Source organism: Pituophis catenifer, unplaced genomic scaffold, assembly GCF_029215685.1.
Source record: "Pituophis catenifer annectens isolate HBS135680 unplaced genomic scaffold, rPitCat1.0.hap2 SCAF_1, whole genome shotgun sequence".
In the NCBI taxonomy this organism is placed as follows: Eukaryota; Metazoa; Chordata; class Lepidosauria; order Squamata; family Colubridae; genus Pituophis; species Pituophis catenifer.
Window position 1 is genome coordinate 256,517,250 of NW_027256881.1, and position 17,564 is coordinate 256,534,813.

At 36.5% G+C, this 17,564-nt stretch overlaps 1 protein-coding gene across 1 annotated transcript in view; it reads right to left on the reverse strand.

The window, feature by feature from the left end:
- Positions 1–17,564, reverse strand: part of PPFIBP2 (PPFIA binding protein 2) — a 125,606-nt gene that overhangs the window by 60,585 nt on the left and 47,457 nt on the right. Inside the window, exons 4-5 of the mRNA XM_070934362.1 lie at positions 4,493–4,585; positions 1,356–1,469 (exon numbers count right to left, since the gene is read on the reverse strand). Coding sequence (XP_070790463.1) covers positions 1,356–1,469; positions 4,493–4,585 — 207 coding nt within the window. The remainder of the gene's footprint in view (positions 1–1,355; positions 1,470–4,492; positions 4,586–17,564) is intronic.

The following is a 17,564-nucleotide window of genomic DNA, read 5'->3' on the forward strand; positions in this document are numbered from 1 at the left end:
TACTCTCTCTACTATACCATACTGGTTTCCTACAAGCAGCTAATTACAGGTAGTAATTGACTTATGATCACAATTTAGCCCAAAATTTCCATTGCTAAGTGAGACAGTTGTTAAATGAATTTTGCTCATTCTACGACCATTCTTGCCACAATTATTAAGTGAATCACTACAGTTGTTAAGTTAGTCACATGGTTGTTAAATAAATCTGGCTACCCTGTTGACCTTGCTTGTCAGAAAGTCACAAAAGGTGATCACATGATCCCAGGACACTGCAAGAGGCATAAATATGAACCAGTTGCAAAGCATCCAAATTGTGAGCACATGACCATGGGGATGTGAAATGTTTGTACGTGTGAAAAATGGTCATAAGTCACTTTTTTCAGTATTGCTGTAACTTCAAATGGTCACTAAATAGCAATAGCACTTAGACTTATATACCACTTCATAGTGCTTTACAGCTCTCTCTAAGCAGTTTACAGTCAGCATATTGTCTCCAACAATCTGGGTTCTCATTTTACTGACCTCGGAAGGATGGAAAGTTGAGTCAACTTTGAGTCGGTGAGGATTGAACCCCTGGCAGTCAACAGAATTAGCCTGTAATACTGCATGCTAACCCCTGCACCACCAAAATGAATCGTTGTAAGTCGAGGACTACCTGTAATGCTTGCCTCTGAAAGCATTTCTTGTTATTGTTTATTTTAACGGGCCACTATGGAATTAAGTTTTCATAATTCAATAACTGCTGTGTTGCTTAGATTCTTTGTAAATAAGAGTAATTAATTGGCAGCATAAAAACATTTTTTTCTTGGTTTGATTTGAGAACAAAAATACAGGGTTTTTAAAATGAATTATAATTTTATAAACAATGGACTTCATTTTGAGATTTTACATTGATATTCTTTAATTTGTTTAAAAATAAAATATTTTTATTTAAGCATTTATGTAAACCAGTCCCCAAAATCTGTAAATTCAGGTACTTTAACTTTCCTGTAATTTCAGTCTCAGGAGACTGAGCAGAAACAGCTTCTAAGTTCTGAGTTTCAATGAATTTCTATATTATTAAAAGAGTAGGGAACCAGTCAAACAGGTTCTTAGCCATATCCAGTTCTCTTGTTGAATTTTCACTGTCAGATAGTAATGAATAATGTATACAGTAGTATCACTTTACACCCCAGCTGAATAGCAATATAATGCAATATGACTGAAAAATTCAACATCAAAGCAAATAAGTACAGCTGATCATTGGGAACATAGTTAATCTCAGCCTTAGTTGAAGGGTCTGTAGAATCAAGAGTGATATTAAGTGTGCTTGGTTAAAGAAGAACTTGCATTGAAAAACAAACTTGTTTTCCTACCTGTTGAAGCATCTCTTCTGTAGCATTAAGCTTCAGCTGGTGCCCTTCAAGACAAACTTCTAAGTCTCGGATTTTTTCTCCTTGGGCTTCAACTTGGTCTGTGAGAACACTCACCTGCAATTTAAGGATAAGGATGATGTCGACTGTAGCAGTAGCAACAACCGTGCAAAAGTAACAACATAAAAATAATAATACTTTCAGCAATCATATCTCTTGTTTTTGAATACAATCTTATTATATAAAGTTTTCCAGTTAATTTCGTGTCTGAAGAAGGATTTGAACCCACCTTCCCACAGGCCTAGATCTTTATATTAACTTCCCTGTCATATGCCTCTTAACCCTTCCTGCAAATATTACAAACTGATTAACAGGTTAGCTATTTTCAAAAACAACTTAATTTTCACCTTAAAAACCACTACATTGCACATTAAAAATGAACCAAGAGAATTTTTAATTAATTAAGAAACAAAGGAAAAATGATCTATTAAAAATTGACCTGAAGACCATGCAATAATATTTACATTAAACACTCCTTTGAAGAAAAAAGCCTTTGTAGAAACCCTGTTAATATTTTAAGCAAGCTTTGAGCAAGCAAAGTCCTTTCAGCTTTTGCCAATTTTCCCCTTAAAAGCAGGAAAAACACAAAGCAAAAAAACCTTTCAGGAAGCTAACCAATAACTGTTCTTCTTACAAGAAAAGCTCACCTATCAAATAAAGCCTCTCTAACTTACGTAACGCAGTACACAAAAGACATGTCCTAGTACTGTCAGTGTGTTAGTTCTCGCCAGTTCAAAGTATACAAGCTTGAACACGAATGGAGAATTTATGCAATGAAATTGCCACAAAAGAGAGAATTATTATTACTGAGAGAGATTTATAGAGAAACATTATTAAGAAATAAATAACTCCATCCTAAAAGAAATTAGGAAATAAATAAATAAATAAATAAATACATACATACATACATACATACATACATACATACATACATACCCGTGTTTCCCCGAAAATAAGACCCTGTCTTATATTTTTTTGAACCCTGAAATAAGCACTTGGCCTTATTTTTGGGGAGGTCTTATTATTTTGGGGCACGTGGAGCAAGATGGGGCTCCTCGTGCCGTCTTACCTGATTTCCAGCTCTGCGTTTAAATATTTTTGGGGAGTGCTTATTTTCGGGGGAAGGCTTATTTTAGCGCATGTGCTCAAAAGCCTGATTGGGCTTATTATCAGGGGATGTCTAATTTTCGGGGAAACAGGGTACATATATACATACATAAATACATAAATACATACATACATACATACATACATACATACATACATACATACATAATACGCACAGCTTTTGTAATCCATCTGAAAATGTGGTTTATAAATATATAATTATCATATGATAAATGGGGATTTGTATCATTCAGTTTTTTTTTAATCTTCATAAAACTTAAAATTTGGGCTAAATTGATTGAAGAACTTCATGGATTTGCTATCTCCTTCCTTCTTTTGGACAGGGTTGGTATTAATAAAGGAACTATTGCAGAATGATGGATCAGTGACATACTTTTTGTACTTTTGTAATAGTACATAATTATAGGTTTTCCAAAGTAACATAGATTTAAGGAGAAAGTTGTTGACTATGAATGCCAACATTGGTTACAGATTTTTTTCATAAACAGTATCCTCTCAGTTTAGGATTTTTCCCATTAGTGTCCTTCAGCCTTCTTTAGCTTTACCTGACCATCACTGAGAGAAGGTAAAGCCTATCCTCATCGTTACAATATTGACTCAACAATGCCTGTACAACTCTAAAATATAATATATCTTGCTTTGTGTCACTTGTGGAAATCCTGCTTTTGGTCTGAAAGATCATGGACTTTAAAAATTTTCAGTTGCAATCAGAATACCATCTTTTTATTACTATATGTTTGTACTATATGTACAAAAATCCACTCATTTCACAACCGGTGAGTAAAAATGCTGCAACTGATTTTATGGGAATGAAAATATTTCTAATAAGACCCCTATTAATAATAATTAGATCCATTATAAAATATCTTGCATTAGCTTAATGGTGTAAGCTATTGCAAAATAATTGAATCAATTATTACTTGCCGTGCAAATGTACTTTTGCAAATAATGTCATATTTCTACATGATACCCTATTAAGGCAATGCCCCATAAAAGAAACATTAATGACTTGCACCTGCTTTTCTGAATGCGAAATAGATACTAGAGCAGGAAATAGATATACAGCTCACAAAAATTATTCTAATTACATCATCATCTTCAATTAACTATCATGAACATTTAAGGCCAATGGAAGGATAAATGACTATGGTCATGAAAGTAATATGGACGTAGAGAAAAAAATCTGACTTTGTTTCAAGATTACCTTATGGCATAGTTTAAGAAGCGCAGTTCTATCATTGAAGATACATTCTCCAAGAGGCAAATATATCACCATATAGATCTGGTCTTTTGTCTTTCTTTTGGATAATGTTTTAGTTATTAACATAAATCTTGAGGGAGATGGGCAGTCTAGAAACATGACATATGAATGAATGAATGAATGAATGAATGAATGAATGAAGAAAGATAGAAAGAAAAAGAAAGAAAGAAAGAAAGAAGGAAGGAAAGCCCTTTATACTTTTTGGAGAAAATTAAAAGAATACTATAGCTTAATTCCCAAGTTTGGAAACAACTGTATATATCTTTTCTATCTGGATAAGACAGAAAACGAAAATGTTTTCTTTTCTGACCTTTAAAGCCCTTAATGGCATAGCTTCAGGTGACCTGATGAACTGTCCAATCCCACTAGGACAAGCCCATGTTAGTTATGCTGAAGAGAAGTCCTATTTTGGACTTTGTTAGTCAAAGAACTCTGGGGGAAGGATAAGACATCACCTAGCTCCTGTCTACATCGCAGTTCTTCAATGCAGATCTGGTCAGTACCTGGATGGGAAAAAATTGGGAAATCCCAGGGTTGGAGGAAATTGGAAAGTTTTAAAAAGTTCTGGAAGAAGCAGTGGTAAATTAGTTCAAAATTATTGTCAAGAAAATCCCATGGCTGTATCTCTATAGTTACTAGGAGGAAGACTTTGTTATGGCATCATCAATGCAAGGTTATGCAAATTTCATACCTGCAATATGAGAGATTCTTTATCACCTTCTAATCTTGTCAGACGTTCTTGATACGTCTCATTACTGGTAGAAGTATGATGATTCACCTGGGACTGAAAAGAAAAACAAGTTTAGAACACAAGTAACAGAAACGTAATTATTATATGTAATTAATCTAGTTATTCCATTTTTAATGAAGGTAATTATTGTGTAAAGCTAGAGCTTCCCATTAGTAGAAACTAGAGAGAGAGAGAGAGAAAGAAAGAAAGTGGTGCAGAAAGGATGCAACAAGGCTTTCTTTGTGTGTGTGCAGTTATTCTATCTTATTCACATTCTATAGGATCCAAATAAGTAATGATCAGACTAGAGTAGCCATAGGAAGGAGATGGAGAAAAGCTGTGTGAATACAGTTAAAACAAGCTCAGGTCATTCTTAAGATATAGCTGTTGATGGATCACCCATAACTCATGCCTGAACCAGAGGGTTGTTAGTTACACCTTTCAGTAAAAAAGATTAACTTGCTTTAAAATAAGTCTGGAATGGGTGGGAACAAAGAATACAAGGTGTGTCCTGGTTAATGAAAGGAAATTTGAATCATCACATTTCTCTATCAAAACACAGGCAAACTTAAGCAAAATATAGTTATTAGGAATACTTTTGTTATTTTATCTGCTATTACCAACTTGGTTGCCATGAACAGAGGTAGGAATGATGGTCATTAATTTACAGGTAGTCCTCGATTTATGACCCCAATTAAGTACTAAAATTTTAGTTGCTAAGTGGGACATCTGTTAAGTGAGTTTTGCCCCATTTTACGATTTTTGTTGCCACAGTTGTTAAGTAAATCACTGCAGTTGTTAAATTAGTAACCCAGTTGTTAAGTGAATCTGGATTCCCCACTGACTTTGCTTGTCAGAAAATCGCCAAAGGGGATCCTGATCCCCTATGACGGCAACCATCACAAGTATGAGTCGGTTGCCAAGCATCTGAATTTTGATCATATGACCATGGGAATGCTGTAATGGTTTGTAAGTGTGAAAAATGGTCATAAATCAGTTTTTTCATGGTTGTTGTAACTTCGAATGGTCATTAAATGAACTGTTGTAAGTGGAGGACTACCTGTATTGCCCTCCAGCTCCAAGATAGTGGATCTAACTGGGATACAAAATGCCAAGATGTCAAGTTCAGCAACTTCCCCTAAGCTAACAATAGAGCACATGGAGGCATGATATTCTGCAGAAGTTCTCAAATCAGCATAATAAAAAATGTCTCCAGTTCCTGATCTATTTTACAGTTGTCATATATTGACTTCTTCTTCCAGAACAAAACAGAATTCATAAAGAAATCCTTAGTTAAAGTTCCTGAGTGAAGCAAATTATATGTTCCAAGTAGCCACTATATCCAAGTTCCTCCATGACATTCTGAAATTATACTTGCACTAGAAAACTACAGTTCCATGGAAAAAGCTCATCTTACTCCAGCATTTTATTTTACACATTGGCCTCTGGGGTGGTCTCAAACAGAAGACATCCTCTTCTCCGAATACTGTCTTCTCTATAGCTGGATCAGTGGTGGGATTCAAAAAATGTTATTACTGGTTCTGTGGGCGTGGCTTGGTGGGTGTGGCATGGTATGGCATGGCAGGCATGGCAGGGGAAGGATTCTGTAAAATCTCCATTCCCACCCTACTCCAGGGGAAGGATACTGTAAAATCTCCATTCCTCCCGATCAGTGGGTCTCAGGAGACAGAGAATAGATGGGGGCAGGACCAGTCAGAGGTGGTATTTACCGGTTCTCTGAACTACTCAAAATTTCCGCTACTGGTTCTCCAGAACCGGTCATAATCTGCTGAATACCACCTCTGAGCTGGATCTGTGTAATCTGCTGGTAATCTTAACTTTCAAGACTATTAGTCTTCGACAGCTCTATCCTCTGTTAATTTATCCTGCATCCTTTTAAAGCCATCAAATTTAAAAGGTATCATCAGGACCTATGATAACTAATTCCACAAATTTGTTATATACTATGTAAAGAAGTGCTTTCTTTTTACTTATCCTAAATCTCCTTCAAATCAGGTTTATTGACTGCATGGTTCTTGATCAAATTTCTTCATGCCCATGCTCCCTCAGTCCCTTTTTTCCCCAAACTAAAGATATAATCTTTTCCAAAGATGATGAACAGATCACTATACAATGTTTCAGACCCAGCCTTTCCATAGATTTATGCAGTGGTATTACAATACCACGGATTGATTTTCAATCGTTTTTTTTTTTTTAAAAAAATTGATTCAGTCTTCACAAGCTTCACAAATAGCATTGGGAACAGGCAAGCATCTGTGCACACTCACTTGAAAGTAGAGTCTATAAAAATTAAAACATCTTACAATCAAGAAAAATGCTCTATAATGTTTTCCAACTCTAATTTCAAGTCAGCTAGAAGCTTGTCTACATGTTGAGCTTTATAATAAATCAGAAAAATCCTCATTAGCCAAGCCTAAGAGATTTAAAACCAAATTCTTTATAATGAACAGGCACATATAGTAACTAGAAAAACAGGTGCATTTTGAATGCTGCAATACATTTTCCCTAGCTCATTTTGTTCTGGAAAAAAATATCATTCTACATTAAACCATAAATAGATAAAGTATTACAATGCTTCCTATTCTCATTTAAGCTTCAAAATATCCCAGACTGAAACTACATTAGCTAACATCCACATGAGATGAAGTAATCAGGGAGAAAAACATCAGCTCTGCCAAAGCATCAGCTACTACCGGCCTTAATAAAAATAGACAAACATAGTCCAGACAAGTACATCTATTAAGTAAACAGCTGCTCTGTTTCAGTCTTAAAATATGCAAGGATCTATAGCTAATGACAAGCTAAAAGATAGAAGCACACCCCAAAGGTGTATGTGTGTGGATGAAGCTTGAAGCAAGCAGTCATGATTATACAAGAAAAATATCTTATGGCCAATCAACTTAAGATAATTATGAAATTTTTGCAGCATCTGGTTGTTACATGTTCATGTTTTAAAGTGCTGGTAATTGCTTACTGGTTATATTTAAAAGAAAGTTATTTTCTTAGAGTAGATATCTTCTTTGAGCTACACATTGTTCCAAGCTAACTCAAAAACTTTCCCAGAGGATTACAGAGTTGCAGGAAGTTCAGAAGAGAGGGAAAACAGCTGGAACTGTCATTCCAGGCTTGAATTGGAATAAGAATTACATCAGAAGAAAATGTAGAATGGAGAGATATCATATCAATCCCACTCCAGAGACCTGGAGATCTATTTATCTGGAGATCTAGTGGTGTAAATTTTCTTCATACATAGAATGTTGAATATCTGCTATACTGTCTAAAATATTGGTACATGGAGCTTTTCAGTCTGACAGCCATGTCGTCCTCTCTAAATTGCTTAATGGTAACGTCCTTCAAAGAGCCTCTGAAATATTGAAAGAGAATAGAAGGGATATATATATCCCTTCTATTAACTTTATGAGATACCTTAGGGTGAGAGAAATGAACATGCTGTGCACTTGATGGTTGAACTTCAGAATCTGAACCAAAATCCACTCACAACTGGTCCAACACTAACCATAACATCTCATTGGCTATTCTCCTTGATAACATCATTCCCAGACACTGATACAGAGAACCAGGATTCCATGCCCTAGGATATCGCATTCTCAACACAGAGTATGAAAGAATGGATGAAGTTATTTGAGAATAAAATAAATTTTCAGACAGTTAAGACTATTTAGAAATGGAAGAACAAATGAAATAAAAAAGGAGAGTTAACATACACAGGGTATGGCAAGAATATGTTGATGTAGAAGTCACTGACTTTTTTTTAAAGTAGCTGTAGGAGATGACCAGGTGAGCCCAAGGGAGTGGTCAAATGTGTCATCAGTCATGAGTTGCTTCATGCCCATAAGACATCTAAGTCTAGCCCATCTTGACTTCCTGTGACTCTTATCTACCACCAATTTGCTTAGGCTGTTAGTAATTCAGATTCTTGTAGAGAGCATAAGCTTGCAACAAATCTTTACACCCATTTGAACTGCCTGATTCTCCTGATTTCTCTGGCGTCTGACAGTAGCCTTCCAATTTCAATCACTGACTATGCTAATAATAAATGATGATGGGAAATGGAGTCCAGTATCACTAGGGTGGAGAATAGAGGTGGTATTCAGCTGGTTCGGACCGGTTCACCGCCCCCCCGCCCTGGCTCTATGCCATCCTATTTAGGCACATTTTTGAGGCCAGGTGCATACGCGGAAGGCACAGGCGCACATTTGCGAATCAGTAGGGAAAGTAAGTGAATATCACCCCTGGTGGAGAACATATACATAGCAACTAATTTGTAACCTTGTTCATGAGTATATACAAAACCTATGATCAGGAAGGAACCTTCCAAAATGTTTTATTAATTGGGGCTGCCCTGGACCCTAATGCACTGACATACAATGGAACAATTCCACATAGCTAATTTTTAAAAATGTGTTCAATTAATTAACTTATCTGCTACATCTTCAAAAACTTGTAGATTTCTGCCTCTGTTAAGAATGAAATGCTCAATATACTAGATAGTACCATAGGTCAAAAACAAATTTTATATATATTTTTACAAAACCTGACAAGAAAAAAACTCCAGTACTTAATTAAGGAAAAATGTATTTTCCATATAGTATGAGGAATATTGCATACGGGTTCTAATTTCCAATCAACAGTTCTTTCAATCGGATCAGAGACTGTGAAAAAAGAAGCAAGATCACAGGAGATGGAAAGAATTATACATATATACCAGCATACTAATATTGTTTATTCATATACTAGTACCACAGTCAGTGATTGTTTTCATTATTGTGTTTGTTTGCCATTAACACATTATGCTTTAATGCTATGTGGTTCTTTTGGTTTACTGTTTTTGCTATTGTTTTTCTGTTGAATGCTGCCCAGAAGCACACTGTTGGATTTGGGTGGTCCTCTCAGTCCATACAATAAAATAATAAAAAAATTAAAAAAATCTCTTTGTCTCACAGATTCCCTTTTTGGCTGGTTTTATAGATGACAGCACTTTTTCTTGCAAACCACTATGTTATTTTTCAAATTACCATCCCCTTTCTTGTTCTCACTTGATTCATTCTTGCTTAATTCTCTTACAATTAGTTCATTTGCCTTTCAGTTCCTCTTTCCCCACCCTTCCTCTGACTCCTTATTATACTTCATTACTTCATGTAAACACAATACAATTTCAATTCTCCTAGATTTTACTTAGCCCTTCTCCTTCATTCACCTCTGCTGTATCGTTACTTAATTAACTTTTCTTTTGCCTTATTGTGTGGATTATTTATGTATTAGATTTTTATTAGATTTTCTTTCTCTTTTTATCTCCATAAAAGAATCATGTAACATGGACTGGGCTGAGTGAAACTAATTAGCCCACACATTTTTAGTATTTTTTTAGTTTGTTATGCCCTTCAATCTAAGATCTATTTTCCCCTGTAACAGCAACATTATCAGACAAAATGCACTGAGAGAATGGCTGGCTCAAATCCACTTGGTGAACTTCCACAAGTGAGGGTGGACTAGAACTTGGGTCTCCTTGTCCAACATGTTGTCCATTCCATCACACAATCGCTTAAAAATGAGAACTATCTGTGTTACTTTTCTTTTATCTTGGAAGCAATATTCTCCTAGATTACAATTGGAACCTATTGACAGGGGTATAAATTAGTGTAGTGGGAAGTGTCACTAGAGAAATCAAGAACAGGATAGGTAGAAGTTGTTGATGTTCAATCAAATTATACTGGCAAAGAATTTCTGAGGATTAAAGAGAAAAGTAAAGTCTCACACTTAGGCAAGAAAAACCAAAAGTAGACATATAGACTGGGTGAAACCAGGCTTAATAATAGTAACTGTGAGAGGGATCTTGGAGTCTTAGTGGACAACCAGTTAAATATGTCCTAGCAGTGTGCAGTGGCAGCCAAAAAAGCCAATGCAATCCTAAATTGCATTAACAGAGGGATACAATCAAGATCAAGTGAGGTACTAATACCACTCTATAAAGCCTTAGTAAGACTACGCCTAGAATACTGCATCCAGTTTTGGTCACCACACTATAAAAAGATGTTGAGATTCTAGAAAAAGTGCAGATAAGAACAACAAAGATGATTATAGAGGACTGGAGACTAAAACATAAGAACTGTATATGTTACAGGAACTGGGCTAGTCTAGTGAAGAGAAGGGCCAGGGGAAACATGATGGCAGTGTACCAATATTTGAGGGGCTACCACAGAGAGGAAGGGGTTAAGCTATTTTCCAAGGCATCTGAAGGCCAGACAAGGAATAATGGATGGAAACTGATCAAGGAGAGATTCAACCTAGAAATAAGGATAAATTTTCTGACAGTGAGAACAATCAACAAATGGAACAACTTGCCTTTGGAAGTTGTGGAAGCTTCATCACTGGAGGCTTTCAAGACAAGATTGGACTGCCATTTGCCAGAGGTGTAGGGTCTCCTGCTTGGGGGGGGGGTTGGACTAGATGACCTAAAAGGTCCCTTCCAACTCTGTTAAATCTGTTACTGAGGCTCAGAATATGTTATGAAAATAGCTTAAACAGGTAGATTGTTACAATGAAACAATTTGCAAAATTTGTGGTACTATACACCCTTTTAATAGCCTATATTTTCCTGCAAATTTTATCCTGCTCTAATAAAACACACCAGCAACAATTCTAAGCAAAAATATGTTAGAAAATGGGAGGGGAATTTCTGTTTCTCACACCACTTCAGAAAGTACATGGGTCAGGCTGGCTGCTCTTTGAACCTAAATAAACTAAGGGTCCAGATTTTGCTCAGTACAACTGCTTGTCACTTATGTAAGCAAAGCAATGTTCATATGCAAGATATTGAAAAACATCAGGTTGAGTTAACTACCCAAGCTATAAAAGGGAGCTGTACCATCAGAACAGCCTGCTTCACTTTTGCGGTATCATTATCCTTGAATACTTAATAAAATCCATGTGCTCTAAAAGCAACTACTTGTGCAGAAAAGATATAGCAGAACACTGAGAGATATGTTCAGTGCATTGTGGCATTCTGTTAATGAAAAGTGGCAGACGGAAGCAGAGCAGAGACAAGAGAATGTGGTCATCCAGTTATTTGTTTAGTAGCTCATCATTTTGAAGGCTGTGATCTGGTTTATTAATACACACTCAGATTTGAAAAGAAGTGGGGGAAGGAACAGCTGCCTGAGCTTTTCAGCACATTTCTGATGTCAAGAGAGAGAAAACCAAGATCCAGTTGAATAATGTGTTTGACTTTCTGGGGAGTTCAAAATATCATTCTGAATCGTGCCATTATTAATGTAATAATCTGATAAAAATTATATAGAGAGATTTCACAAGAGTTGACTGCATTACACATACAGTCACATATTACCAAGCACACCCTTAGTATATTTACAACACTGATGATTGTCTGCTACTGGGTTTGTTTTATATTTCCCCAAAGAAAGACCTAATAGCTCTAAGCCAGGTGGAAGCAACAGGATTTATCCCAAAAGCCAAATTTCTCCATTCAGTCTCTTCTTCCTAAGACAGAAAGGGTGTCACATTGGGGGCAAGGCTTCCTAAAGAGGCAATTTGAGTCCTTTGGGAGAAGGGCGGCATATAAATATTGGTAAATAAATAAATAAATAAATAAATAAATAAATAAATAAATAACTATATTGGCTCATGTAGGGAAACCATTTTAAGGATCCCATTCTACAATGGGATATACTGCCTGAGGCCCAGAGCTGCGTGCATCCCCCAAAGATTTCAAAATACTGTAATTTTTGATGTAACAAGAGGTAAACTCATTAAATACATATCTAACGGCTAATCATGCTATATTTCATTTAAATGTAAATGACAATAAACCCAATTGAATAATTATCTTTGACTCATCCTTTACTTTTTTTTTTTGGAGGGGGGAGATAACCCCCACTCCAAAGGGTGTTCTAAAGGGTGACTCTCAGCTTCCTCAAAAGTTATTACTGCTCTACAAGAATTATTCTGTTGCCTCACATGTTTCTCGAAATGGGTGAAGCCTCAGCCACCTAGAGTTGCCCCCAGGTGAGATGAACAACATATAAGTAGAATAAATAAATAAATAAAAATAATTTGCACGCACTCACTAATGAAAACATTGTAGAGTATAAACTGCATCTTTCTTTATCAGTGGAACAAAATTATGGGAAGTATCTCAATCATCAGCTTGCTAATCATCAGCTCACCTAGCCAACATTTTCCCCCTTGGTTTGAGCTACCGCGTTTCCCCGAAAATAAGACCCTGTCTTATATTTTTTTGAACCCTGAAATAAGTACATGGCCTTATTGCCATGCGCTCAAAAGCCCAATTTGGCTTATTATCAGGGGATGTTTTATTTTGGGAAAACAGGGTACATTCAGAGAACTAGCTGTGCACAGCAATATCATTCTCCACGTGGGGAGACCCCCTGTTGATACAGCTTTATGTTGACTCACTATGGATGCAATTAAAGACATGGAAAGTTGTTTTCAGTATGTTATTGGCAGCCTAAGTTGAAGTGAGAATCATAGTTTATCATAGAGGAATATGATCCTGTTTTCAAATATAGAGAAATACTTGGTGATACTGCACCAAGTGTCCCACCATTGAAGTGAAGATGGATCCTAGAAAAAGGTCTTGGTTGAGGGCCTTGAAGGACAGGACAAAGATTCACTATCAAGGCAATGGTCAGTTAAGCAATGCTTGAACCTGGGCCAAGAAATTAACTTGAGAAAATTGTCCCAGACAAGTTCACAGGAAAGGGGTGCAGGGAGAGAAGAATGTTCAGACTTGCAAGATTCTGTTATCATAGCTGTTACAATAAAAGTAGTCCTGACCTATAGGGAATTGGCTTCTTAATCTAGTCTATTTTGTAGGGCTGATAATGGCACATACCACCTCTATGATTCTATGTAAGTTGACCTTTTATAGCCTAGAGTTATATATATTAAAAGGGACGTGGTGGCTCAGTGGCTAAGATGCTGAGCTTGTCGATCGAAAGGTCGGCAGTTCAGCGGTTCGAATCCCTAGTGCCGTGTAACGGGGTGAGCTCCTGTTACTTGTTCCAGCTTCTGCCAACCTAGCAGTTCGAAAGCACGTAAAAAATGCAAGTAGAAAAATAGGGAACTTCCCACTTTGGTGGGAAGGTAACAGTGTTCCGTGCGTCTTTGGCATTTTGTCATGCCGGCCACATGACCACAGAGATGTCTTCGGACAGCGCTGGCTCTTCGGCTTTGAAATGGAGATGAGCACTGCCCCCTAGAGTCGGGAACGACTAGCACATATGTGCGAGGGGAACCTTTACATTTACTATATATATACTAAACAGACAATTACAGTTCTTTTAGCACATCATGGTTTTAAAAACCCAGGCCTGACAATATGTTAACCAAGGCTTATTCTGGACTGATTCATTGCTTTGATTTAGTAGATTTCATGCTTTGATAAACATAGGGAAAGAAGAAAGTGCCTGATAAAAGTAATGCAACACCAAGCAAAATAAGGAAGTGGCTAATTTGCATCACATGTGATCTTTTTAAGGTGGACAAACATGCCTTAAGTAATGCCTTTTTTTCTTACTAACTCTTTTTTAGAATAATTACTTTGCTATGCTTCTCTTGTGAAAGAAAAATTCACTATCTGACTCCTGTCACTTGACCTTTCTGTGTGCTGGTACACAAAGGCACTTTCAGACATTAGTTTTCAAACTAATTTTGGAATGCTTTCAGGAAAATGTTGCATTTTTTTCTGGTTTGATGATATATATGAAATCTTACATAATCTTTTCTTTTCGCTCAAGTAAAGCAGATTTATGTTTTTAAATCTATTTTATCCATTAATCATATTCCATTGAATATGTGAATGGTTTTGGATTATGTATTTCAGTTCATTCTTATAATGAACTTGTAATCTTGCAACATCAGAACAGAAATCACATTTGAATCCCCCCTCCCCCACCCCAAGACTTGCTTCTCTTTGAAATTAGAGCCCGCTTTGGCAAATGCCACTGAGGATGGATAGAAGTCCAGCTCAGTTCCTTTTCTCTCTCCCACCCTGGACTGGAGGAAGTAAAGCTTTTATTACGAGCCATAGAGCATCGGTTTACTACCACAGCTGGTGTCCAAGCATGCAGCACCAAAGTAATCATGTGGCATTAAAAAAAAATCAGTGTAGAATGAATTCCCAACAAAAATAAGATTACTTATCAAAGGAGCTGGTTAAATTTCATGCAAATCATTTTTTCCCCCCTCTGGGAGAATTCTTGGAAGGGACCTTGAAGGTCTTCTAGCCCAACCCCCTGCTCAGACATGAAGGCCTATATTATTTCAGATAAATGGTTGTCCAATCTCTTCTTAAAAACTACCAGCGTTGGAGCATTCACAACTTCTGGAGGCAAGTTGTTCCACTGATTAATTGTACTAACTGTCAGGAAATTTCTCCTTAGTTCTAGGTTGCTTCTCTCGATTAAGTACCTTGAATTCTCTTCATGCACTACTGCTCCACTACATAGTTTTCCTTCCCAGCCCTTTTAGAAGTAGGGCATTTTGTTCCTTAAAAGCTTTCTACAGTATATAAAACCAAAACCACTAGAACCCCATCCTACTTCTCTTCCCTCAGAATCTGAGCAGAAATAAGAGAATAAATATATTTAACAGATATATTTAACATATTGGGAAATAATCCCAGGTTCTCCCATGGCTTTGAGAATTAGTTGCCTAAAAAAGAAATTAGTATGCAATTATTATACAGCTTTCTGGAAGCTCATTTTTTAACAAGTTCATTTAAAAGAGCAATCTTCTCTCTTAACTCACCCATCCACCTTTTAGGAAAATCTTTTTAAAGTCTGTTGTTTAAGTTCCCAGAATTATAGACATGGGGCTGCAATCTTACATCTACTTACTTAGAAATAAATTATGACTCCAATAGGATTTACCAATGAAAAGATATATTCAACATCAGCATGAAATTCCTCAATACAAAAATCCAAATGCCTACTGTCAAGTTTTGTAAACTGAACATTTAGTGAAGGCTGAATCTAAATAATGCAGATTCCCTCTGCATTATTAAAATTAAATAGTATAAAAAAGAATACTTCATGCAAACAGCATCTTAACTGCAACATTAAAAATAGTAATACAGTCCCAAACTAGAGGGAATACCCAGAATAAACTTTCAGCATTACTGTACATGAAATATACAGTATTAAGTATTTCTTAAAAATGGGTTTAGATTAAACATTATAAAATGAAGTGGATCTAAATCAATTGGGACTAATACATTTTAATCTACTTAAGAAAGTCTGAAAGTGTTTAAATCTTTAAAAAAAAACTACCTTGCAAGCTAATTAGCTTACTGACTGGTCTGATTAACTGAACTTTTATTAGTTTTAAAAGCAACTGTGCAATATCTTTTCAAAAGCTACTTAAAGAAAAGCTTTGCAAAGAAACATGACCACCTCACTGGAAAACGGAATCTAACTTGAGCTCTTACTGAGAATGTTCTGTTCCACCACCAAACTAAACGACTGCTTGATGATTTTGCTTAGACTGTCTTGCAAGCTTTACTAAAGACAAAGGAATACTGGCTATGTCCCCAGTGCCCTCCCTCTCAGGCTACTAGTTTCAAACTGTAGAACCATTTCTCTCACAGTGACAGAAAATGTAACATGCTGAAGTTTTCTCTCCCTATAAGCGTGGTAAATTGTAAAAATGCAAAAAAAAAAAAAAAAAAAAAAGGTCCACTTACCCTCTTTAGCCACGTGAAGTGTTTGTAAATATTAATCTCGCTATCCATGCTTCGGGCCCATTGCAAAAATCTTCTCTTGGTTTGCAGCAATTTCAGCTTAGTTATGGAAAAGCACAAACTCTCCTTCCAGCTTCTAGCGAGCAGAACTTCCGCACCTCTCTGACTTTAATATGTCCTTCAGGCTTACTCTAAACTTTTCTACAGCACTATGTTTATACACAACTGTACAAACTTCAGGCTGCATTCCCCACCTCCCCTACTAGCAGCATCTGGCTTTTTTTAAAGAGGAGATCAGTCATCAACTGGCTCTCATATCGTTCTAAAAACATCAAAAGATACCTAAAGCCAAATAGACTCTGGAAGAAAAGGAAAAGACGGAAGCTTCCTTAAGAGCAATTGAAGTCTGCAGCGAGAGCGTTCTCGTTTTGATGGTAAAGTAACAAGCTAAAAATTGCCAGGCTGTCATAGAGAAACTATTTTCAAGTAATGCCTTCTCTAGCTTTCTGTTTCAAGAGTGGCTGGAACTCATTACCCCCAAGACCCTCTATTTCCTGTCTCAGTTTTTACCCTGTGTTTATCGGAACAGTCTTCAGAGCCCCAGTTTATTTCAGGCTAGCTTTAGCCTAAAAATAAGCCCTGCTCTTGAGAATTGTTAGTAGCTCCCTTCTCACAAATACTTGGAAAGTGACTTTGTCTGTGTAATGCCAAGTATTCCACACTTGGTTGTTGTTTTTAAGTGCGGGGGATGAATGAGCATATCTCAAATTCATAACTCAACATTCTTTTCATTCACTGTTACTGCAGCTGAAAACTGCATAGCCCTGCAGCACTCAAGCCAAGTTGTGATCACGTGAGGTTACAGGGCTCAGGGTGAGTTCCTACTTATAGTTTTGATTGTCCCTTTCATCTTCTATGCAAAACCACTAAGCTTTAGCATTTGATTCCTTCAAGGTAACCTTGGAGGAAAATATTAATAGAGAAAAATAATCACACATTAAGCAATTACGCTCCGTGTATCCACTGAGGGTGCTAATTGCAGCACAGTTATAAAATTTGACATTTTCAGTTGATTTGACAAAGATTGTGTATTTGCTGATTTTGTGGAAACATAGGAAATGCCTTATTCCAAGTCAACCTTTGATCCATCTTGCTTAATACTGCCTTCAATGACTGACAGCAAGCCTCCAAAGTTTCAAGGCCTTCTCCAGAGCTGCTGGAGGAGTCTAAATCTTAATCTTTTGCATGTAAGGTTAGTAGCTGTATAACTAA